At 48.1% G+C, this 23650-nt stretch overlaps 1 protein-coding gene across 2 annotated transcripts in view; it reads left to right on the top strand.

The window, feature by feature from the left end:
- Positions 1-12572: 12572 nt before the first annotated feature.
- LSAMP (limbic system associated membrane protein) overlaps positions 12573-23650 on the top strand; it is a 317583-nt gene continuing 306505 nt past the window's right edge. For both annotated transcript variants that reach the window (XM_054183002.1, XM_054182995.1), the window contains exon 1: positions 12573-13175. In XM_054183002.1, the coding sequence (XP_054038977.1) occupies positions 13021-13175 (155 nt within the window). In that variant the 5' untranslated portion in view covers positions 12573-13020. The remainder of the gene's footprint in view (positions 13176-23650) is intronic.

The following is a 23650-nucleotide window of genomic DNA, read 5'->3' as shown; positions in this document are numbered from 1 at the left end:
GCAAGTAATGAAGTGTGGAAGTGCCCTACTCAGAGTTCCATCTCGTCATCAAACGCCTGGGCTTTTTGTTTACCCTGCTCTGGTCTGATCCAACTGTAGTGATTTTTTCACATCCGCTGCCTTTGTTCAGCCAGCTGCCAGGGTGCTCTGACCAACCTGCTCTTTGTCCTTCCCTGATCTCTGCCTGCTGGAAGAAGCTAGCAGACTCATTACATTATTCAAAAAATACTGGTGTGTTGTATAAATTAGGAAGGTAATGAAGTGTCGCTGAAGACCAGGACTATGCACAAATCCCCAGGCATTTCACAGGAAGCAAAGCTTCCGTTCCTGTTTGGGTTGTTGGCTCTTTGTTTCATAAAGCCCCGCAAGCTGCTGGATCTAACAGGTTGCTGGAGCTGAGTAAATTGTCAGTAGAGGGGATGTGTTTGTTGGCATTTCAGGGCCTGAGCCTGGCTCCAACAGGTCAAGTTCCCACAAAGATTTTACGCCCTCCAGGAGAACACCTGCCTATTCTTACTCTTGCCTGGAAGCTTTTATAAATGTCCCCCAGACCTCTGCTTTAGCGAGGTGTTTCAGGATGTCTGCATCCCTCATCCAGCCCAGCCTTAGCAGCGCTGTAAGCAGTGGTTCAGAGATTTCTGTCTGTTGAGAGTTATTGCTTTTTCTGATAGGTATTGGTTCATCTGAGCAGTTTGCAAGTATGTCCACACTCAGGTTTGTTTTGCTTTATCCAAGCTGATTTAAACATGAGTTAGGATGAGACTGCATCAGGGTGGTTCTGAGACATGGTTGTGCTGCTGCTGCAAGCAGTGAAGCCCACAGGCCATACAGCTGCCCCGCTGCTGCATCCAAGCACGGGACTGTGCTGGAGGCTCCTCGGTCCTGTCTGACAGAACCAGTGGCTGGAATTGCCTCCAGCAAAAGGCCTCTTCTCCCTGAGATGCTACCTTATTCCTGCACCGCTTGATCGGCAGGTCCTCCACCATTCCCACACAACTCCTACTTCCCCCTTCCCCATGCTTAGACTTTGACCTAAAATTCCCACTCCTGGTCCTACTTCTGTGCTATCTGGCCTCATCCCCAGGACAATGCTATTAATCTGGCATCTTCCAGCTCCCTTAGAGGCTGCTGAAAACACCCTATTTCTCTCTCTGGCACCAGATGTTGAGCATTTGTGGCAAAGTATTGGACTAGGAATAAAAGTGATACAAAGTGAGACTCAAACAGGAGCAGCATAATATTTTCAAGGAGATGGTGGTTTAACAGCAGATGACCATTTAATCTAAGCAGACAAAAGCGTGATTCAGTTCAGTGGCTGGATGATAAAGGAAATTACATTTGTGCTTAAAGCAACATGAAAAATTTTTAACCTGGGGTGGTAATTAATCATTAATGCTACTGACATAGGCTAGATCTCTGCAGTTGGGGCTGCTTAAACCAAAGCTGAGAGCCTTTCTTTAACAAAGTGCTCTGGCTGAGCCACTGGTTATGGCTTCTTGCCAGAAGTGGGTGAGTTTCTGTGGCTTGGGGCAGGCAGCTGGACAGGATGATCTGGGAGGTCCCTCCTGGCTTTAAAATGTAGGAATATGACTGGGCCTGACAGAAATGGGGCACGGGAACAACGTAGAAAAGGGAGAGAAATTTGAAAATACTAGGCTGAGGAGTATGGAGGAAGGAGCAGAGTAGTAGTGTGGGAAAGGGGAGAAGAAAAGCTGAAACATTAGAAAATATATGTTGAAAGTGTAGGCAGGCACTAACTCCAAACGCTGATGCAGAGACACGCCTGACCTGTAGCCTGTAAGAATGGTATTAGCACAGCCTGTGTCTGTGGGACAGTTCTCCTGTCTTGTTATCTTGAAAATCTGGACATGTTAAAGATGTGTTTTTCCCATTTTCAGACCTGAACGCAGTGACATGATTGGAAGTGTTTTCAGAAGCTTGAATTCAGGCAGGTCATAGTTTCAAAGGGACCCTTCTCCAAATTTCTGCATACAAATTTCTCTCTCAGCTTGTTGTGCGTGAGGCTTTCTGACAGTGCCTGGTCTCCTGATAGCATCACAAATCTTGAGAATCTTTCTTGTCTTGCTGAAGGCCTCAGTTTAAGTTTCATAAAAGCTATGTTGGAGCTGCTGTAATGGACAAAAAATGTGCAGCACAACAGCCTGCCACGCTATTCTTCACAATAAAATTAGCTCTCTGGTGATGATGAACAGAATCATAGAATCATTTAGACTGGAAAAGTCCTTTAAGATCATCAAATCCAACCGTTTACCTAGTACTTCCAAGTCACCAATAAACCATGTCCCTCAGCACCACATCTATATATCTTTTAAATACCTCCAGGGACAGTGACTCTACCACTTCCCTGGGCAGCCTATTCCAATGCTTGACAGCCCTTTCAGTGAAGGCATTTTTCCTAATATCCAGTCTAAACCTCCCCTGGTGCAACTTGAGGCCATTTACCTGTTACTTGGGAGAAGAGACCCACCCCCACCTCGTTACAACATCCTTTCAGGTAGTTGTAGAGAGTGAAAAGGTCTCTCCTCAGCCTCTTTTTCTCCAGGATGAGCAGCAGCTCCTCATGAGACTTGTGCTCTAGACCCTTCGCCAGCTTCATTGTTCTTCTTTGGACGCACTCCAGCACCTCAATGTCTTTCTTGTAGGGAGGGACCCAAAGCTGGACATCGTATTCAAGGTGTGGCCTCAGAGCCCAGGGGGATGATCACTTCCCTAGTCCTGCTGGCCACACTATTTCTGATACAAACCAGGATGCTGTTGGCCTTCTTGGCCACCTGGGCACACTGCTGGCTCATATTCAGCTGGCTGTCGACCAACATCCCTAGGTCCTTTTCTGCTGGGCAGCTTTTCAGCTGCACTTCCCCAAGCCTGTAGTGCTGCATGGGGTTGTTGTGACCCAAGTACAGCACCTGGCACTTGGCCTTGTTGAACCTCATACCATTGGCCTCGGACCATCAATCTAGCCTCTGTAGAGTCTTCCTGCTCTCAGGCAGATCAACATTCCTGCCCAACTTGGTGTTCTGTGCAAAGTTCCTGAGGGTGCACTCAATCCCCTCATCCAGATCATCGATAAAGATACTAAACAGAACTGGCTCCAGTACTGAGCCCTGGGGAAGACCACTTGTGACCAGCCGCCAACTGGATTTAACTCCATTCACTGCAACTCTTTGGGCCTGGCCATCCTGCCAGTTTTTTACCCAGTGAAGAGTACACCCCTCCGAGCCATGAGCAAGCAGTTTCTCCAGGAGAATGCTGTGGGTAATGGTGTCAAAGGCCTTACTAAAGTCTAGGTAGACAACATCCACAGCCTATCCCTCATCCACTAAGCAGGTCACCTTGTCATAGAAGGAGATCAGGTTAGTCAAGCAGGACCTGCCTTTCATAAACCCATGCTGACTGGGCCTGATAACCTGGTTGTCCTGTATGTGCCGTGTGATGGCACTCGAGATGATCTGCTCTATAACCTTCCCCGGCACCGAGATCAGTGCCTGTAATTCCCCATATTCTCCTTCCGGTTCTTCTTGTGGATGGGTGTCACATTTGCTATCTTCCAGTCTACTGGGACCTCCCCCGTTAGCCAGGACTGCTGATAAATGATGGAAAGTGGCTTGGTGAGCACTTCCATCAGCTCCTTCAGTACCCTTGGGTGAATCCCATCTGGCCCCATAGACTTCTGTGTGTTTAAGTGGTGTAGCAAGTCGCTAACCATTTCCCCTTGGATTGTGGGGGCTTCATTCTGCTCCCTGTCCCTGTTTCCCAGCTCAGGGGACTGGGTACCCCAAGAACAACTGGTTTTACTATTAAAAAATGATGCAAAGAAGGCATTAAGTACCTCATCCTTTGTCACTGTGTTTCCCTCCACATCCAATAAAAGATGGAGATTCTTCTTAGCCCTCCTTTTGTTGCTAATGTATTTATAGAAACATTTTTTATTGTCTTTTATGGCAGTAGCCAGATTAAGTTCTAGTTGGGCTTTGGGCCTTCTAATTTTCTCCCTGCATAACCTGACAACCTCCTTGTAGTCCTCCTGAGTTGCCTGCCCCTCCTTCCAAAGGTTATAAACTCTCCTTTTTTTCCTTAGTTCCAGCCAAAGCTCTCTGTTCTGCCAGCCCAGTCTTCTGCCCCACCAGCTTGTCTTTCAGCACATGGGTACAGCCTGCTCCTGTGCCTTTAAGATTTCCTTCTTGAAGAATGTCCACCCTTCCTGGATTCCTTTGCCCTACAGGATTGCCTCCCAAGGGACTCTGTCAACCAGGCCCCTAAACAGGCCAAAGTCTGCCCTCCAGAAGTCTAAGGTAGCAGTTGTACTGAACCCCTCGTGACTTCTCCAAGAATTGAAAACTCTATCATTTTGTGATCGCTATGCCCAAGACAGCCTCCAGCTATCACATCACCCATAAGTCCTTCTCTGTTCACAAACAACAGGTCCAGCGGGGCACCTTCCCTAGTTGGCTTGCTCACCAGTTGTCAGGAAGTTATCTTCCATACACTCCAGGGACCTCCTAGACTGTTTCCTCTCTGCTGTATTGTATTTCCAGCACATGTCTGGTAAGTTGAAGTCCCCCACGAAAACAAGAGCTAGCCATTGTGAGACTTCTCCCAGCTGCTTATAGAATATGTTATCTTTCTCTTCATCCTGGCTGGGTGGTCTATAACAGACTCCCACCATGATATCTGCCTTGTTGGCCTTCCCTCTGATTCTTACCTGTAAGCACTCAACCCTATCGTCACCATCATTAAGCTCTAGACAATCAAAACACTCCCTAACATACAGGGCTACTCCACTGCCTCTCCTTCCTTGCCTATAGCTTCTGAAGAGTTTATAGCCATCCATTACAGCACTCCAGTTGTGCGAGTCATGCCACCATGCTTCCGTGATGGCAACTGTATCATAGTTTTCCTGCTGCACAATGGCTTCCGGCTTCTCCTGTTTATTGCCCATGCTGTGTGCATTGGTGTAGATGCACTTCAGTTGGGCTATTGATCCCTCCACCTTTTTGAGGGGGAAAAGCCCTAATTCCTATGTGACCATTCTCAGGCGCTTCCATGGTTTCTAACACATCAGTAACCCTTGCATCTTTGCTGCCGCATGGATCTCCATCCCCTAGCTCCACTGAGACAGCAGATCGAAGGACCTTGCTAGTGCACCGTCCCTCAAACATTGACCTGCCACCCCCACGCTTATCTCTAGGAAGCCTGGTTTTATCCCTTTCCCCCTTCAAATCTAGTTTAAAGCTCTTTCAATGAGCCTTGCTAACGCCTGCACAAAGATCCTTTTCCCCCTTTGAGACAAGTGTACCCTGTCTGTTGCCAGCAGGCCTGGTGTTGTGTAAACCAACCCATGGTCAAAAAATGTGTAGCATGTATCATTTCAGCAAGACTTTGGAGCTCTCTTCTGAATCATTGCTGTCAGAAGTATTATTCTCATCCATTACCATTGTGTTGAGAACTCCATGCCAGAGCAGATTACCAAATATGCAGCAAGGCTCAGCAGAACGGGTTTGACCACCTCTTAGTTGTATAGAATTCCTGTTTGCAGTGATGCTAGCATCCCTCACAACTGCCAGACAGTTGTTTGGGGCCTGTTAATTACTACATTAGAAGTAGATCATGCCTGACCTGTTCTGTAGATTGTGTCTTGCAGGAGCTTTCTGTATTGTAGCGTCAGTCCACCCTGCAGTCTTCAGTGCTTCATCCTTTGAATGCTACGGGAAGCTAAGGGTATGTTAGGATCTCTGCTGTATAGCTGGAAACTTTGACATGCCCTGAGAGACAGGACAATTTTAAACGGTTAAATTAGGCATCTGCTCTGAAGTGCCCTCAAGAGGAGATTATCTCTCTGAGGGCAGAGGGAGCCTAGGGAGATTAGCTTTTTACGCCTTTGTGAATGCCTCATTAAGTGATTTATCCAAATTCACTGAGGAAATTGGGACTAGATATCTCCCAAGTCTTCCTAGAACATCCCAACCTCTGGGTCATCTCTCTGCTTATGTGTTGGGAGGGACTGTTAACTACTCTAGCCTCCTTTTGTGAAGTCAATCCTAATTACTTGTGCTGAGGGCTGTAAATATCCACCAGCATTGGGAGGAAAGTTCTAGGGGGATAGTAGGTCTAAGCAGATAGAGCTATTGCCTTCCTGAATTATTTAAAGACCCTGTAGGGTTGACCCCTGTTTCCGCCTGACTCATCAAGTGTTACTTGACATTGGTGAAGCAATGATTTCACTCCCAAATACAAAAAGAATCTTGATCTTGAGGCTGTCCTTAGTGGGAGGTGCGGACTTCTTGTCTAGATTTGCATGCCTAACTCCTACAGCCACGTTTGGAAAATACAGGTCAACATAGTATCTTGTCCCCATGAGAAACGTCAGAATTGGGATCAGCTCTTTCCCTGCTTCCGATGCTGTGAGCCAGCCTTCCTTGGGAGAACAGGTCACGCAGTTCCCCACGGGGGCTGCTGACTCAGCTGGGAGATGGCAGGCAGCCTGGCTCCCTGCCACGCAGCAGCAGGCGCTGAGCAGCGTGGCCTCCCGTGGTTTCCAAGTGATTTGACGCCCTCTGACAAACAACGGCTGCAGAGCCCAGTTCTGAGGGGTCGGGTAAGGAAGTCGCTAATGATATATGATCTTTGGGGGAAAAGGCAGCCCCTTGCTCTCGATACTTACCGATTGCTTTTATGCTTGTTGCATTTGTAAGGCCGGAAGGGCAACTTTTGTTTTAAATAAAAGGGAAGTGCTCTCTCTTTATTGTTCCTCTCAAGTAGGAAGGAGCTGTTGCCAATGACTTTGTAGTTCTACAAGCACTTGCTGTGGTAGCAACTAGTAATTAAGGCCACAAACCAATTGCAGTGCAAATTCTTTAATCCCACTTGGTCATATCCTGCTGAAAAAAGGCATTTTCAGGCTGCTATTTTCCTCCTGCCCGAGCTTCAGATTTGGTCTTTAACTAACAGTGAAACTTTCTGAAAAGCCTGAGCACAAAGTCTCTTTATCCAGTTGAACAAGGTTTTCTCTTTCAAAGGTGATAACGCGGTTTTCTACCCACGCAGCACAGAAGTAGATGAACTTCAAAACTCAAGGCCTCGTGTTTAGGTGGTGGAAATCAGCATAGCTCTTTTGAGAGTGGTGGTGATACGTCCGCTTACAGCAATTGAGAACCTGGTCCTTGGCCTCTAAATTCTCCACACCAGGGCGGTCAATTGTGAAACTAGATTGATTGCATAGGAACAGGGTTACAAATTGGTAGAAATCAGCTATTGTTCTTGTACTGGAGGAAGTTCTGTTACAGCTCAGTGACTGCACTTAGAAAGAGGTGTTGTGCATGCATGGCATCATCCACAGTTATGACCTATCTGAGTGTTCTTGATGCTGTAAATCCTTCTACATAATGAGGTCCTTACTTCAGAGGAAGCTTGGTCTTGTTGCATTGCATGTCTGGATGCGAGTCTCAGGCCGAAGCTGGCTCTGATTTTCAGCATCAGAAGCCGGTTTAATTTATAGACTTGCAAAATATTCATAAAAAACATGTCTTTCTTAAAATAAAGTACGTGCTGGAACAGTTGCTTCTAGTAGTTAGAGCCATCATACATGCATATTTTTCTCAAGCTGCAGAATTTTTCCCTATAACATGTCCTCCACAAGTGCCTTAAGAATATGAATAAGTGGCATTGATGTTTCAGTCGGCACACAATCAAGTTTGGTAGAGAGCATCCTGTATGTAGCAAACTTTCTTCTTTTAAGTTGTTTCACGGAAATTATTTCTCCTCTCTTTCCAGCAGACTCTGGCCTGGTATAGATGGAGGCCTCTCTATCAGGCAGGTGTAGCTGAAGGACTGGACAGAGTATGGCCTAGTGGAACTCTCTCTTGGAGTCTGAGGAGAAGGGCATTTACCATTGAGAGCCCACCTCCTCCTCAATTTGCCTCTAGAGGCATCTGCTGCATTCAAAGGATTTTCCACCTCTCTCCTACTCCTTCCTTTCCTCCTCCTCTTCTACTCCTGTGGCTCCCTGTATCCCAGGATCCAAAGGGGAGTGGAATGTAGCTGCTTAATAAATTGGAGTGGGATGCTGCCCTTACACAGCAGGGTAGAAGTGCATGCATGTGGGAGCTGCAGGTACAGGAAGGAAGAGCGGAAGGAGAGATCACCATTCCCCTGCCATGGTCCCTTGATCTTCCTTCCCATGTGCTGAAACCCCTTTGGCTCTTCTCTGTTCCTCTCTGGAACTCCTCTGCCAATGCAACAAAATTGTGTTTTCTCTGCATGGTTGAGAAGCTTTGAGCAGGCTCTGCTGCTGAGTACAGCAGTGTTTCTTGACTAGACACGTTATAGCTCACAAAACATCATACGTTTTCACTCACCGTTGCAGATACCCTGAATAAAGTTCCTAGAGGCCTGGACTGTGCTGGCAGAGCAGTTATGCAGTCCCCTTAACACAATCATGTTGGTCATGATAGGGTCTGGAGACTTGTGTGACCGGTTCTCTTTTTATTTTTCAGAAATGTCATTTCCCCAATTCCAGTGGTATTTGGGAACAAGTCACCAGTTTTGGTGGGATTGGTAGTGAATGAAAGTCAAGCGACAACAGTTGCCTTTTTAGGCTGCTTGTGGTGGGAGCTGATTAGCCTCATTTCATCTCCTAGAGGGCAGCCATCCACATCATACAGATGGCTGTTGTAGTTGGCATTGTGTGAAGTTTCCATGCCCTTTGCTTTCAGCCACCTCAAATGCAAAAAAACCCCATCCCTATACGTGGCCAGAGTCCATGCTTTCAGTGTCTGTTGGCTCTCCATGAAAAGCAGATGGCACTTCAGGGTTTCACAATGTCAGTCCCTGAGTATCTGTAAAACTGAGCTGCCAAACAGGTAGGTAGAGGTGACCTGAGTACGAGTCCCAGAGCATCTCAGCACTGCATATCTCAGCAGAGGCTGCCTATCCACAGCCAGCATGGAGGGTCTTTCCTTTGGCTGGCTGAGATGCTCAGACTGTGATGTCTTCAGCATGTTTCCCTCAAAGCCAGGGAGAGTAAGGCTGTGTCTGCTCCTGCTGCTGTTTTCGTTCCAGCTTTCAGGCAGAGCCATCCTGCACCCATTGAGTGGAAACACAGACACCTTCCTAAACCTGTCATGCAAGCATTTCTGTCATGTCTTTGGTGGTGCCGTACAGCCCGCAATCATCAAAGGGTGTTGCTCTAGGCCACATTCCCTTTGAACAGGGTGTAAGAGTTTTGCATTGGAGCAGGGTGATGTGGTACCTGTAAGGCTGGGCTCAGGCTGCCCCATCCATTCCTGAATGGCACAGTGTCAAAATTTGGTCAGTGAGGCTGGCCCTGCCAGTCCTGCACCTACCAGGAGTATTTATTGGTAAATGGCATTAAAGATGGCAGTATGGATTTGTGGTGTCCACGCTCTGATTGTTTACCTGAATTTTTCCTCAAGTTTTCAGAAGGTAGGAAAGTTAGAAAGCAGACCTGCTGTTTCATTATCTGCTTCCAGCAGGGGGAGATGGGTCCAGAGAGTTATTTCTTCTGGGAACACAGACAAAAATAACATTATTTATTTTACTCATGAGGCTCTCTCCTAGGATTTGTGTGATTCCTGCTTGTTTGGCCTTTTATACCCAGGCAACCCCTTCTTTTTGCTTCTGTACGCTTCTAAAAGCAAATAAGACCTATCAGCTTTAGGTTTTGTTTTTGCTTTATTTTTCCCAAGGTTTACGAGACCCTCGAGGGAATTTCTTCCTCGTCTCTCTGTTTATTATGATGATTATTATTAAATAGTTAAGCTACGGTGGTTCTAATGAGGATTGTATAAATGCGTAAGAAGATGAAGACTTCCCCTGTACTTCATCTCAGCAGATGGGGGCCTCCGAGTCCGCTGTGACGTGCCCCACTTTGTAGGGAGGCACGTCCACATGCAGTCCCACCTCGAGTCAGGATGTTACCAGAGTCTGGGGACAGGATTCCTTCCTTCTCCCTCCCTGAAACCCCCTCTGTCGTTCTCTGTATAAAACATATTGGTGCCACTTTCCATGAACTATATTTAACTAAGCATTAAATTTAGATTTAACTGGATAGTTATTGCCTCCTAAGTAAATACTCTGAGATAAGGAAATATTTAGTGAGCTCTAGCAGTTGGGTGGCAGATGCTTCTTGCATTGCATAATAGTTAATCTTCGACAAATATGTTTTCCTTACTCCACTGGCATTTAATTAACATACAATAGCTCTTATTAAATGTTGATGAAACATATGTGGGAGACCCTTGTAAAAAGGATCCATGCAACACTCTGACTTGCAAGAGGGGTGCGTTTCTGTCACTGGTAACTTCTTGTGGGACCAGGTCTTTTAGCTCTACTCAGACTCTGTCACGACACTGCAGAGGTTTCCTCTTGGTGATGCCCATCATCTGGGATGCCAGCAGCCTGCTGATGGCATCTCTCTTCCTTGCGCTTGTCCGTCGCCCTGGAGTGGTGGCTACTAGTCTATCAGCAGTATGGTCTTCTTCAGAGCAATACCCATGTCAAGTGAAATCTCTCTCTGAGGTAGCTTGGGAACACCCAGTGTGTGGATTAACCCCTTAGCTCCTTCTCGTTGCTCCCCCTCTCTGGTGCCATCCGTGCCAAGTCTCCTGCAGGGGAAATGGCTGAATCGGTTCACTCCTTGGCTTGAATACAAAGCAGTCATCTTTTTGCTGCTGCATGCGTGGCACCGGAGCAGTGGTGTCATGACCTTCGCCCTTAATTTGTGGGCCTTTAACACATGCAGGGATTGTTTAAGTACTCATAGACAGCAAGGCCTTTCCATACCGAGGCTGCAGGGGCCAGTTTCTAAGGGTTCAGAAAGCAACTGGACGCATTCCTGGAAGAAGAAAATCAATCGAGGGCCATTAACTACAAAGACAGTGCCACTGGCTGGGGACATGCCTTAGCCACAAATCACTGGAAATGAGAGAAGTGCCCTGGGGCAGTACCACTGCTTGCCTTGTGCTTGTGCTCTGCCCTAGGCATTGGCTTTAGGCTGTGCTCAGAGATGGGACACGGGGTTAGAGGGGCCTTTGATCTGATCCCATGTGGCCATTTGTGTGATGCTCCAGTTTGGGTCCACTGTATCCCCGCGAGGCTCCAGGAGCAGAGGCGAAGCAGGCGGCGTACAAGACCTGTATTTTCCCCGTCCTGCACACACACGCAGCAGTGCTGTGACCGGGCAGGACAGCAACTCACAGCGGAGTTCCCCTCAGCTTTTCTTGTACCCACTTCCCTGGACCCCCCCTCAAACCACCCCTTCCCTCTTTGCTTCCCCCTCCCAGCCCCGCCGTGCTTTGGCCACAGAAGGGTTACGCTAGCCAAACATCCCTAGGAGCAGCTCTCCTCATCCCTCCCGCAGGCAGAGGAGAGCAAGCGGGCTTGGGGGAATGGCAGGCAGGCGTCAGCAGTAAAAAAAAAAAACAAAAAAACAACCAACCAAAAAAACAAACCCACGGCTTATTCCTCTCCATTAATTTAATCTCCCTTCCCTTGCGACGGTGATGGTATGCGAGCGGTGGGAGCGTTCCCGGGTGGGCAGCAGCGCTGCTGCCGGGCTCGGGGCTCAGCTGCGGGCGCTGGCAGCGGGGAGGACAGGCCGAGCATTCACACTGCGGGCGGCTCAATACCAGCATTGTCTGCGGTCCATCCCTCAAAGGCTGGGAAAGGAGGTGGGGGGCGGGAAGGGCTGAGGGGAGGGAGGCGGGAGGGAGGCGGAGGGGAGGGATGTACAACCGCTTATCTGGTGAGAGGGAAAGTCTGAGAAGGGGAAAAAGCAAGGTTTGAGGCTGCAGGGGCAGTTGCCAAGAATGCCGCTCTGTAAATCAGCTAGCTTGTGGCTTCAGGCCGCAAAGCCAAGTTGTTTGCACTTTTGGCCACAGCTTCTTTGCCACACACACACGCCCCCCCCCCCCCCCCCCGCCCTTTCCTCAGTATTTTCTCTTGTGAATATTGGCCGTATCTTCCTCCATCCTCTCTGCCCCTCTCCCGGCTGCTCCTGCCTTCTCCTCTCTGCTTCCAGTTCCCCACTCGCACTCCCCTCCTCATCCTTTCTCCAGACCCCTCTTCCTCTCCCATTACCGTCTGCCTCTCCCTCCTCCCCTTTCCAGCCCCCTCTCCCTCGGGGCTTCCCCCTCTCTGCCCTCAAGCCCACTTCCCTTCCCATGCCCCCTCTCCCTGCTGCAGTGCCCCCCTCCCCAGCCGCGGTCCGGCTCCCGAAAGGCCCGGCCCGGCCCGGAGCCGTTTCCATGGCCGCCCGGGGCAGCCCCTCTCCCCGGCGAGGGCAGGGGGGGCGGCGGTGCGGGCTGCGCCCCCCGGGAGAGGGACGGGGGGCGCCGCTCGCAGCTCCCCTCCCGCGCTCGCCGCCGCCGTGGTGCCGAGCTGCCGTCTCACGAGTGAGGCTCCCTCCCTCCTCCCTCCTCTCCCTCTCTCCCTCCCTCGCTCCCTCCCTCCCTCCCTCGCTCCGCCTGGGAAAGTGGGTTAGGAAGGGAGCTCGGGACTGGGAGGCTGCACAGCCGCGCACTGGAGCAGGACCATCCACTCGCGCAGCCCGGCGGCACAGGACTCGTCTTGTTCCTTATTCCTTTTTTTTTTTTTTTTTTTCCAATCTCTCTCCATCACTCCAAACGGGTCGATTTAATTGTTATTGTTTTTAAATTATTTTGCTACCTGACTTTTTCCTCTTGCCTTTTTTTTTTTTTTTTAATTGAAGGTTGTGCTAAGACTTTTTTTTGGAAAGCGTTAAAAAAAAAAAAATAAAAGACAAGGGGGGGAAAGAAGCCAGCAAGAGACTGAAAAGAGGAAGAGAAAGTGGCAGCTAAGAAGGACTGTGAAATCACCTCCCCTTTCTGGGGCTGTCGATCAGAGCGAGAGTTGTACATTATTATTACTGTTTTTCTTTCCACATCTATCTATCCACATACACAGGGGGAGAGAGAGAGAGAGAGAGACAAGTACAGTCGGTGAAACTCGACGAGACCAGCCATGGTAGCAAGGGCTCAGCCTGATCGGAAACAATTACCGCTGGTCCTACTGAGATTGCTTTGCCTTCTCCCTACAGGGCTGCCAGTCCGCAGCGTGGATTTTACCCGAGGTACCGATAACATCACTGTGAGGCAGGGGGACACAGCCATCCTCAGGTAGGGCATTTTGCCAACTTTTCCTTTTCTGTGTGTGTATCTGTATTTCGATGTATGCAACATATACATGTGGTGAGATACAGATTTGTGTGTGTATATGTCTCTGTGAGAGCGTGTGTTATTTTACCTCTCGAACTGCAGCAGCAGCAGCAGCTGCTACAAACAAGCTCTGCGTGTGTGTTTGTGCTTTAATATAAAAAAAAAATCACAAAGCTTTTGAAAACCTCTTGCCACCACTCTCCTCTGCGTAGTGCTCTGGATCAAAAGAATTTCAGTGGGGAAAGATCTGTTTGTGTTAGCCAGCTCTCGTGAACGTACATTTTCCACCAGCCCTGTGGTATCAATGGAGAAATCGAAAAGGGATCCAGCTGCGCTTGCCAGATGTTCCATTGATCTTCCAATACTTCTTTTTGTACCTATGCAAAAACTTTATCCCTGGCGCTGCCAGAACTCTCAGGCAAGTTCTTTTGGGAAACTCTGGCTTTTAATTTTATTTATTTATTTTTCTACCGTGTAGCGAGGAGGGAGATGGATATAGCAATTGAAAAGGCTGGTGAAAAAAATGGTGTAAGAGCTCTGACATTTATGAAGCTTGTATCTCGTTTGCTGTGTTGGTTTTTTTGTAGGGCTAAGTAAATGAGTGTATGCTGTGCTTGCGTGTCTGAGTGGTTGTGATGAGGGTATCTTTGCACATGAAGCCTTGTTCACTGGCAGTATTGAGTGTTGTTTTTCTGTATTCATCGTGCAGGTTTTCTAAAGGTAGTTCTGAGGTTACTTGGGTTTTCAGTTAGGAGTGTCCCAAATAGCTGAAATGCAGTCATCTTTTTCCTGTGGGTTTCTTTTTCAAATTCTGCCTTGCTCAACTCACCTGCAGTAACTTCCCTACTGAAGGATAATTCTGTGCGTGCGAGTATGTGCACACACTGTGTGTTATGGCTATAAAACTACTGGACGTAATTTAAAATAAGTCTGTAATCTGTATGAGGAGCTGATAGTGCACAAACCCTGAAGCATCAAGGGAGCAATTCCCTACCAAAGCTAACAGCAGCAGCAAAGTTTTCTTTCTCTTTCTCTGAAATAAATCCTGCTAGATGTCACCAAATGGTTGGCTACACGATCCCCTGTGTCCTGCATCCCTCCCATTTAATGACAGAGGGGTATGTGAGCTAGCAAGATGGGATCAGGGAAGAAGGATGCTAGAAGAGGGACGTGTGTGCGTATGTGTACACGTATCGCATCTCTCAGCTCCCGTGTGCTGGGTTGTTTTGATTCTGGAATATCTGTTCAGCAGCTTCCATTCCCCGGCTCTCCAGACTTGTTAACTCGCATGTAAGATTTATCCACACGGAGTAATAGGATTTACAGAGTAATTCATCTGCCTTGCATATGCAATGGAAGGGGTTTAGATGCGACATGGTAAACACCTAACAAGGGGTGTTGCCTCTGACTCCCAGCTTCTCTCCTCTCCCTTCCACTCACTAGCAATTCATATATCCCATTAACCCTTTTCTAGCGGGACTCGCAGCTGACTTACCACATTTTTAAAGGCAAATCACTTCCATCAATCATTTATTTTGGAGGGGCCGCTCGGGCAGATGTTTGCCAACATATGTTTGGTACATACAGCAGCAGACAAGTCATTAAGCTCACCTGCCCAGCCAGGGGTCACTGGATTTCTATTTCCCACTTAACCTTGCAGCTTTCGAGTTTATCTAGACGCTGCATTTGCAGCAGAGAGGGCTGAGCGGATGGTGGAGATGGTGCCTGCATGTGCTGTGTGTAAAGCGTTCATCAGGAAGCTCAACGGGGCTGCATGGGAGAGTGGTTTCCATGATTGTGTGTGGAGTGTGTGGCTTGCCAGTGTTATGTCAGGCACTAAAATAAAATACCTGAGTGAGGTGATCCAGCTGTGTCAGCCAGATGTGTGCCAAGTGACACAGTTTGCAGCAGCGGCACGCCACCCGGCCATGTAAGTGCCTGCCCCGAGCAATACTGTGTTCCTGGCAGGCTGCGTTTCTGTCAGAAGTGACTGTGGCCAGTGCACAGGCTTTACCTCCCTCAGCTGCCTTCCTAAGCTCTTTAAGCAGATCTGGCCAGCTCTATGCTTTCCACATTTCCTAAGAAGGGCAGTTGTCTCCTCTCCCTTTCCCTGGGACCAGCCCGAGGTTTCTGGGATGTTTCGGTCCTTCCTTCAGAGGAGAGGCAGAAGCCAGGCTGTGCTGGGAGACAGGACTGCCACATGAGCCTGGAAGGGGTGAGATTTCCCTCTGTCCTGTACACTTTAGGTCCTGCAGGTTGACATTTTATACTCTGTTTTAAAGCAAAGGTTGGTTTGCTAGCTTCCCCCTCGCTGTTTTCCCTGACCCTCCAGAGCATAACTCGCTTTAAGACAGCCTTGTGTTTGAAAAACTCCTAGTATCTCACTCTCCCTGCCTATAGATCCACTAGTGGCAATGCAAGGGGAAGAGCTAGATGGAGAAAAACCATTAGGTGATCTATACTAACTGTGCTCAGAGCAGATCTTTACCTCCACAGAGAGATAGGTAAGAGATTTCTGTACAGAGATCATATCACCTGCCTTTGCTATGCATCTACTTCAGAAGGAAGAGGGAGTGTGCAGTGGTGGTTTACCAGTGCCCAGTAGCTCCATCCTGTAGCTTGAAGGGAAATGAAAACGTAGGAGGGAGAAAAAATGATACACAGTTGGAGAAAATTAAAAGTAAGGTACATAGTGATAATATAACTAAAAACACTTTGTTCATGTAAATTGTGGTGTAAATTATTCAGCAAAGCACCAAGGACGGTATTCTGAATTATTCTTCTCCTTTGGGGCCTTATACGTTTGTATATAGTGTTACAGTTGTAGGTGGAAGAATGGGTGGGTGGACTGTTCTGTGAAGCGGAGAAAAATAGTTTATTATAAGCCCTAATGTTCCCAAAGGAAGACACTCCTCTGGAGCTTTATCTACAGCTTGTTACTCAGAATGGAATTATTCTGGGAAGTTTGGATATGACTTTTTAAAGCTATGGCATTTAAAATATTCCCTTGCTGGGAACTTTTAAAAAATGTTCCTAACTCTATACCGGCTCATCTCCTAAATGACCTGGCAGCACATTTGATTAATTTGTTGGCCTTGCTGAAGGTTGATGACTTTTAGTGAGTATTTGGCATGGGGAAGTTAGTCAGGGAATTGCAGAGAGAGAGAATAAAAATAGCTCGTGATAGACTATCCACAGGGAAAAGGGTAATGATCCGCTCCTTAGAGCAAGGCTGAGAAGGGAGGAGGGGTCTGAGAGCTGCAACAGGTGAGAAGGGCTGAACAGAGCTTCTGCTGTTTGGCCAGCTACAACTAAGAAAAGAGAGCAGGATGTTTCAAAGATGACGCTGTGTATCAGAAAGCCTGTCAGACTTACTAAGGTTTCATTTTTTAACTCTGTCTTCAGCAAGTGAAGAAGGACACGAAACCTTATTTTGAGTATTGAGAGGGAACTGTGTGCTACGATTCCTGCCAATGTTTTGCTTGGAAGATCACAGTCATGAGGTTGTCAGGTTTTGTATGCAGCTTCCCTGCTTGATGTAGAAAAAAAAGAATCTTCGAACAACAAACACACAAAATATCCCCCCAAACTAATTAAAATAGGTAAAGAAAAACAAGCCCCAATGCCAAATCTTCTTTCTGTTTACCTGCCTCCAGCATCCTCTCCCACCTTATTTGCTCTGCGAGTGTTGGGTGAGCAAAGGCAGGACCCTGTGCTTTGCTATGCACTTTCAGCCTAGGGAGGGGATGACAAACAGGGAGGACTTTGGCTAAGCGAGACACGGGCGGTAGCGAAGGGCAAGCTACTGCAAACTAAGGGAAGGAACTGTGCCTCTGTGTCGTGTTTGACGCTTAAAATGGGTTAGAAGCAAAACAGCAATGGAATTTCATGCTGTGGGATAAGGTATGGCATGTGAGGGGGAAAGATCAGCTCTCTCGGGAGCCATCACAGCAGCTCACCCAAAGTACCTTTAAAGCACTATTTTAAGGGCCTCAGTGGGACTTGCAGGTTGCCCAGGTCGTTTAGTAGTCCTGGCAAGGGGCAGATTTGGCCTTTAATAATTTCTGGAATGGAGCTCATCACCAGCTGGAACCAAAATGGGTCACATCCCTGCTCCCACTCGCTCCGTTATTCCAGTACAAATCCACCAGAGCCCAAGGGCACTGCCAGAAATACCGCGTTTGTCTTTGGGGCAGATTCCTGGGGATTGCTACTAAAGAGGTACAAGTGACTCATCCAGGGCTTAAGCTGCTGAGCGCTGCTCAGATGATGCTCAGCCCATTGGAGAACTGGGATCTTGCCAAGGCCAGAATTTGGCTCATTGTTCTTGAGTTTTTCCAAGCATCAACTTTTCATCAAGAATTAAATCAATTTGATGCTGATGCACTGATGAGAAACAACATTTAACTGAGTGTGCAATTTCCATTTTTGCCAGGTATTTTTAAATAATATGAAGTTTCAGGATGATAGCGTGTTTAAGAACTTCCATCCTAATGGGTACTTAGTTTCTTCAAGTTACTTGTGTCAAAGGATGGGCTAGAATCAAATTACCAGCAGTAATGATAGCGCTGCTGGTGTAATCCTGCAATATAAGCAATTTATGCAGACTCTGTTCTTGGCCTCCCAGTATTTTGCTGATATTCTACATGTGGAGCTATGCTAGAGGACAAAGGCACCTCAGGCAAAGGAGCAACACAGCATCACAACAAAGTTTATGCCCTGTACAGTCATTTTAAAAGAAAAGTAAAAGCTGTTCAGATTACACTTATAATTAGCATATAATTTATAACAGGGAGCACTGAGCTGAGCCCTTTGCTAGAAATGAGAATAGGCATGTTCAAAGGTATAATGCTACATAATAATACAGTCTTGGCAGTAAAATTGTAACCTTGATTATTAGTAGTATTGTTGTGGCACTTAAAGGCCACCACTAAGTTGAGGCACCCTTTGTATTAAGTGCCACGCGAGCGCAGAGTAAGAGAGATCCCCTCTTCCGCGGGGCGTGCAGGCTATTAGCTGGGACGGGCAGAGGCTGGGGGTGGGCAGGAGGCACCCGGAGGTGAGGGGACTCGCCCAGGGTTGCACAGCAGGGCTCCGGCGCACCCAGCCTAGCGACCTATCCATTAGCTTGGGTTGCCTTTTGGTTCAGCCACGCAACAACCCAGCAAACGCGACAAACGAGGTTTCCCGTAGTACATCCTCATCTGCGCTGCTATTGACTGCAAGTCCCACATGCTCTCCTTTTTCTCCACTATATACAAAGCCTTTATAATCAAATCTAGCGTACGTGTGTCGAAAGAGGGTATGTTGGGATCTGTGCAAAAGGGGCTGTACTCTGCTGATACTTTCCTTTAAAAAAAAAAAAAAAATTAAAAACACATGTAAATGTAGTAACAGACAATGTTGCAAAACTTCCAGGTCTGGCAGCAGATGGTGCCATTATATGAAGGCACACATGCATACATAGATATGTGAGTGTGCGTGTATACATATGATAAAGGAACTTGCAATATGTATGTGGTCAGAGGCTGGCAATTAGCATCTCTCCTTATACACACACGATATTTATATATAGTGTGCCCAGTAGTGACTGGGGCCCTTGTGATACGGTGTTTTTTGTAAAGTGGGACTAACCCATCACAAGCAAGGGTGGAATGGAAATTAGAAAAGAAAAGGAGTTTTCTTTGGTGAAATTATGTATATTTAATAACACTGTATGTATAATTTGCATTCAGAAAGATGGAGAGGGAGAGACAGTATCAGACTGTATGGTTTTAACCTCCTCCCCTGAGTCTGCACACACACTTCGGTTTGCAGCTAAGTACCATATGTTTTCCTACTTAGTTGGCATTAAAATTTATATAGTAGTACGTGTTACCTGGAGTGTCTCAGAGTCAGTACCTCTTCCACTCTGTACCCCTCCCCAGCAGGTCATGAGGAAAGACCCAGTCTTAAAATAGCTCACAGTTACTGGAATTTGCCATCTCATAACTATAAGTTTTCAAAATATATATTACGCGTACCTGCCCTTTATATTCAGACCCACAGGCATCTGATTCTGACAGAGCCGCGGGGCCACAGCTCACTGCTGATGCAGCGGCAGGGCTTCAGCAGGCTTACTGCGAGGCTGAATATAGCCATTTTCATTGAAGGTACCTAGTTTTGTTGTCCATCAAAATTCACTCTGGCTTGTGTGAACTCGTGCTCTGCTGGAGTAAGTGCAATGGAGGGCACAAAGGTGAGGTCAGGAATTTACTGAGTTTTCTTTTACTCTTCTCTCACTGAAGAAGAAACGAATGTGATTTTCAGCTGAATTTGACACCAAAGTATTTGCTTCAGGCTTCAGGCACATCTAACGTGTCTGGTTTTATGGTAAGTAATGGGAACTAATAACGATGAGTTTCGCCTCTGCCTAGGAAACAGCTATTTCAAAATAATCTGAACAGCCAATCTCCCCTGTGCATGTATATTTCCGCAGATTTTTATTAGGAGCGACTTGTTTGTGTGGGAGAGGCTGGCTGTAACCCCAGAGTGCCCCCACTGTGCTCGGCCCCGTGCAAAGAGTGGAGAAACAGCCCTGTCGCAGCTCTATTGATTTCATTGGGGTTGGGCTTTTTCGGTCAGAGCTAACTTGATGGAATTGAGCCCGCTGGAGTTCAGCAGAGACTTTGCAATAACACATCTGCATGAGGTTTGGGGGGTGCGTGCTTGCGTGTGCCTGTGCACAAGTGTGTCTTTCCCTACGTTTGCTCCCCTTTAAAGACAGAAAATGTTTTCTTGTGTGTAGTTGAACAAATGTTCGTATACTCCATAAAGCTGCAGGTGTCATATAGGTGAGAGGTAGCCCTGGACAGGATAATAGACTGCTTGCTTGGAGGTCTGTGTGGCTTTTTCTGGCTCCTGGGCCTCAGTATCCATCGCTAATGCTGGAAGTGCCCTTTCGCTTCACTGTGCCCCAGTTGCTACAGCTGTTAAGGAAAAAAGCACCACTTTCACCACTGAAATTTGCATTTCTGTGGCAGAGAGAAGTAGGGACGAGGAAAGCTTTGGAAGAGCAGGGAGGTTCTTCCCCTGCACATACCCTTCCACCCTCAATGTGAGAGGTGAGAGATGCCCGAGTGGTTTCTCTTCACAAGTGCTCCCCTTTAGATGGGGTCCTAGAAGAGCACCAGATTTACAAGGGGGATGGAAAGGCTGAGAGGACTCCATCTCCCCAAGCACCAACCCCTGTGCTGTGCATTTGCAAAATGAAACAGGGGTGGCCACACAGCTGTGCAGCTGCCGCTCCCAGAGCCACTGCACCCCCTCCTCTCAGGAACAGCAGGGTGACCATGTTGGAGATGCACCGCTGTCATTGCCCCTAACATGGTGTGACTTAGTGTGTCAGTGACAACAGTATCTCGCCAGGGGTGGTGATGGTGCTTTCCTGTGTGGGAACCCATGGATACTCTAACTGGGAACCTGATGGTACCTGTGTGGCAGCTACCTGCTCTGCTTTCTCGCTCCATGCCAGGCTGATGGTCCACCCTCAAACAAGGCCAGACAAGGGTGACCATGGCTCGGAGCTGCATGTCCATTCACTTCGTGCCTCACTGTGCAAACAAAACCCATGTTGAAATCCACTGGCAGGCAGCATCCATGACTTTGAATAGTAAATACAAATCTCTCCCTCTCCCTCTCTGTGTCTTTCTCTCTCTCTGTTATTAAGCTGACAGGCACTTAGCCAATTATCCAGTCGTCGTCTCAGCTGTATTTATGGAGGAGGAAGAGACAACGCACACAGCTCTTGTCTTCAGGGCTTCAGCTGAGTCTCCCTTGTGTGCTGTAGCATTTTCCCTTGTGTGAGCTGCTTTGGACGCTCAGGGAAAGAAACCAGTGAAGGGGATGAGTGGAGGAGAGGGAGGGGGAAGTGGAAGAGGGGAAAAAGAGGTCTGTTCCCCCCAGACCAGGCGTGCGCCAGAGCTCTCATTGTTTGCCATTGTTTTTGTGTTTAAATTTGGCAGAGCACGCACGCCTTTGTTCCATAAGGTTGCGATGGATGGGGAATGTGATGGCTGCGGGTACTTAAAAAGTCATTTTGCAACAACCAAGAGTCAGGAACTACGCAGCGGCAGCCTGTGAATCTGTGCCTTAAAGTGAGGGGGCCGCATGTACTTGGGGACATAGTGTGAATCTGCGACTTAGAGCCAAGAGCCACCCCTAATCCCCGATGCGGTATTGTGCCTAGAACATACAGCCTGTGCTGGCTCAAGTGTTTACTCCAAACAGCAAAATTTAGGCAAATAGCACTGAAGTGTTCTGTGAATATTTTCATGAATGTTAAAAATGAATTCACTTTGGCTGCAGCTGTGCTTCCTTTGTGTGTGTGCATGTGCATCTTTTTTTCTCTCCCCCTTGTGAATAATCTGAGTGGATGAGTTTTCCTTGCCCTGGCATTCGTGGACAGAACATTTTAAACAGGTTCATAGCTGAGCAAACAGGGCTCTCGCTGCAATTTCTGCAGCTGGAAGTCCCTGGCTGTACAGATTTGCAGGCATGTGCCCCTTCCACCCTCCACCCAGACACTAACTTCGTGTGTACACCTGTGGTGCTCTTGATATAAATTTATATAGGATGCTGCTTGGGGAGCACTGGACGTGGTTCTTAAAACCCCTCATCAGAGCCGGGCATAAAAGCAGTCGAACAAGTGAGACGTGGAGCTGAGCGCAGTTTGAGCCACAATAATTTATGTGCATGTGACAAGAGAAAATTACCTTTAAACTCTGCACCCAACCAATCAATCTTACAGCAGCCTGTTTTTGCTAGGAAAGGTGCCTCAGGCCAAGCCTATCAAGCTCAGAAAAAGAAAGGTTAAAATGTTCTAACATCATTATCTCTTTCTTTTCCTTTGGAGGAGAGGAGCCACAGTGACAAAGCCTAGCTGACTCCTTCACACTGGCTCCTTCATAGTGAGCCCCATTCCCACCCCCAGCCCAGATTCCCAACAGGAGTCATCAGGAATTTGTCCACGATCAGGCCCCTGGTTCGTCTTGCCAGGGAAAAGAAAGGAGAGCGTGTGACAGAGGGGACCAGGCATAAATAAGCGTGCTGGAATTGGAAAATGCTCAAAAAGGAAGAAAAACACCACCACTACAAGGTAGCAACCCTACTGAGTGCTGCAGGTAGCGTAGGGACGTTAGGAACCCCCATCTGTTTCAAGGGTGTCCTCTGAGCTTGGGGAAAAGTGGGATTCAGGGAGTGATTGCCACCTGAAAAATTATTGTCCCCTCTCTGCCAAGTACAGTATAATGTGATCCGTAGTCTCCCTGCCTGCAGCTATAGAGCAGGGAGCCTGCGTCGGCTGAGGCAGTTGTTTACTGGGGCTTTGTGGGGGAAGGGGCATTTGATCCCCGCTCCTCATATGAGCAGGGGCACGTGCGAGCCATGATTCAGTGGAACCTGTTTGTCCCTTCGGAGCAGGTAGGTTTCTTAGCAGTCCCCTCGAGTCAAAGGACAGGGGAGGTTTTAAGCTGGCGGAAGAAGATGGGGAGGGAAGTGCTGCAGCTCGCCCTCCCCCATTTCCTGTCTGCCGCCTCCTTAGCCTTTGGCATGCTGGTTAAACAGGGATGGTCCTTCCACAGCCCCCTGCTATTTCTCAGGCAGACTCTGTCCCCTGCCTCCAGCTCCGTGGGTTGGCCCCACAGGCTTATCCTGGCTGCCCCTGCGTAGCAGAGCTCTCGTTCCTGACAGCGGGATGAGGACCTTGGAGTCCCACAGCTTACTGGGCACCCAGAGCCTTCTCCTCTGCCATGGAGACATCTCCCACCACCACCTGTTTGCTCCCTGAGTAGCAGAACCTGCAGGACCTGCAGAGACCTCAGCCCTCAACCCTGGCCACAGCAGATCACTCCTTTTAAAGTAAACCCTTTTGGATGCACTGGCTAACTTTCCCTAGCCAGTCACTGCTGTCACCACCCAGTGACCCTGTGCCACCAACCATTGGGGTGGCTGGTAGCACCGCAGAGAGGCAATTGGGGCTGGAGCAAATGTGAGGGAGTGAGCTACTTTCCAGAGCTCTTCAAGACGCCACAGAAAAATGACACACACACCCCCACAGCTGCTGGCACGCACCCGCCATACACCCGCACAGGCGTATATTTCTGTTTCTTGGATTATACCGCTATTTAATTGAAATCAGTCCTGGGTGTGGTGGGGCTGAGATGGGAGTGCTGGCTGTGTGCTCAGACAGGCCTTACGCGTGCAAGCCGAGTACCTTGTGACTAGCTGACTTCGGGTCCCGTGAACCCATGGGCCTTGTGGTAAGAAACTAAGCAACTGCAGCCCCCTTGTAGTGACTTTTCCCTTCAACTTTCCCACTAATGACAGTTGTCTGAAATCATCAACTTGGCGATGGGGGGTATGGATAGGGGCAGGCCCCGGGTAGTACTGGCCCCATG

This window comes from Rissa tridactyla, chromosome 1 (assembly GCF_028500815.1).
Source record: "Rissa tridactyla isolate bRisTri1 chromosome 1, bRisTri1.patW.cur.20221130, whole genome shotgun sequence".
NCBI classification, from domain to species: domain Eukaryota; kingdom Metazoa; phylum Chordata; class Aves; order Charadriiformes; family Laridae; genus Rissa; species Rissa tridactyla.
This window is presented reverse-complemented; position numbering and strand designations above follow the sequence as displayed.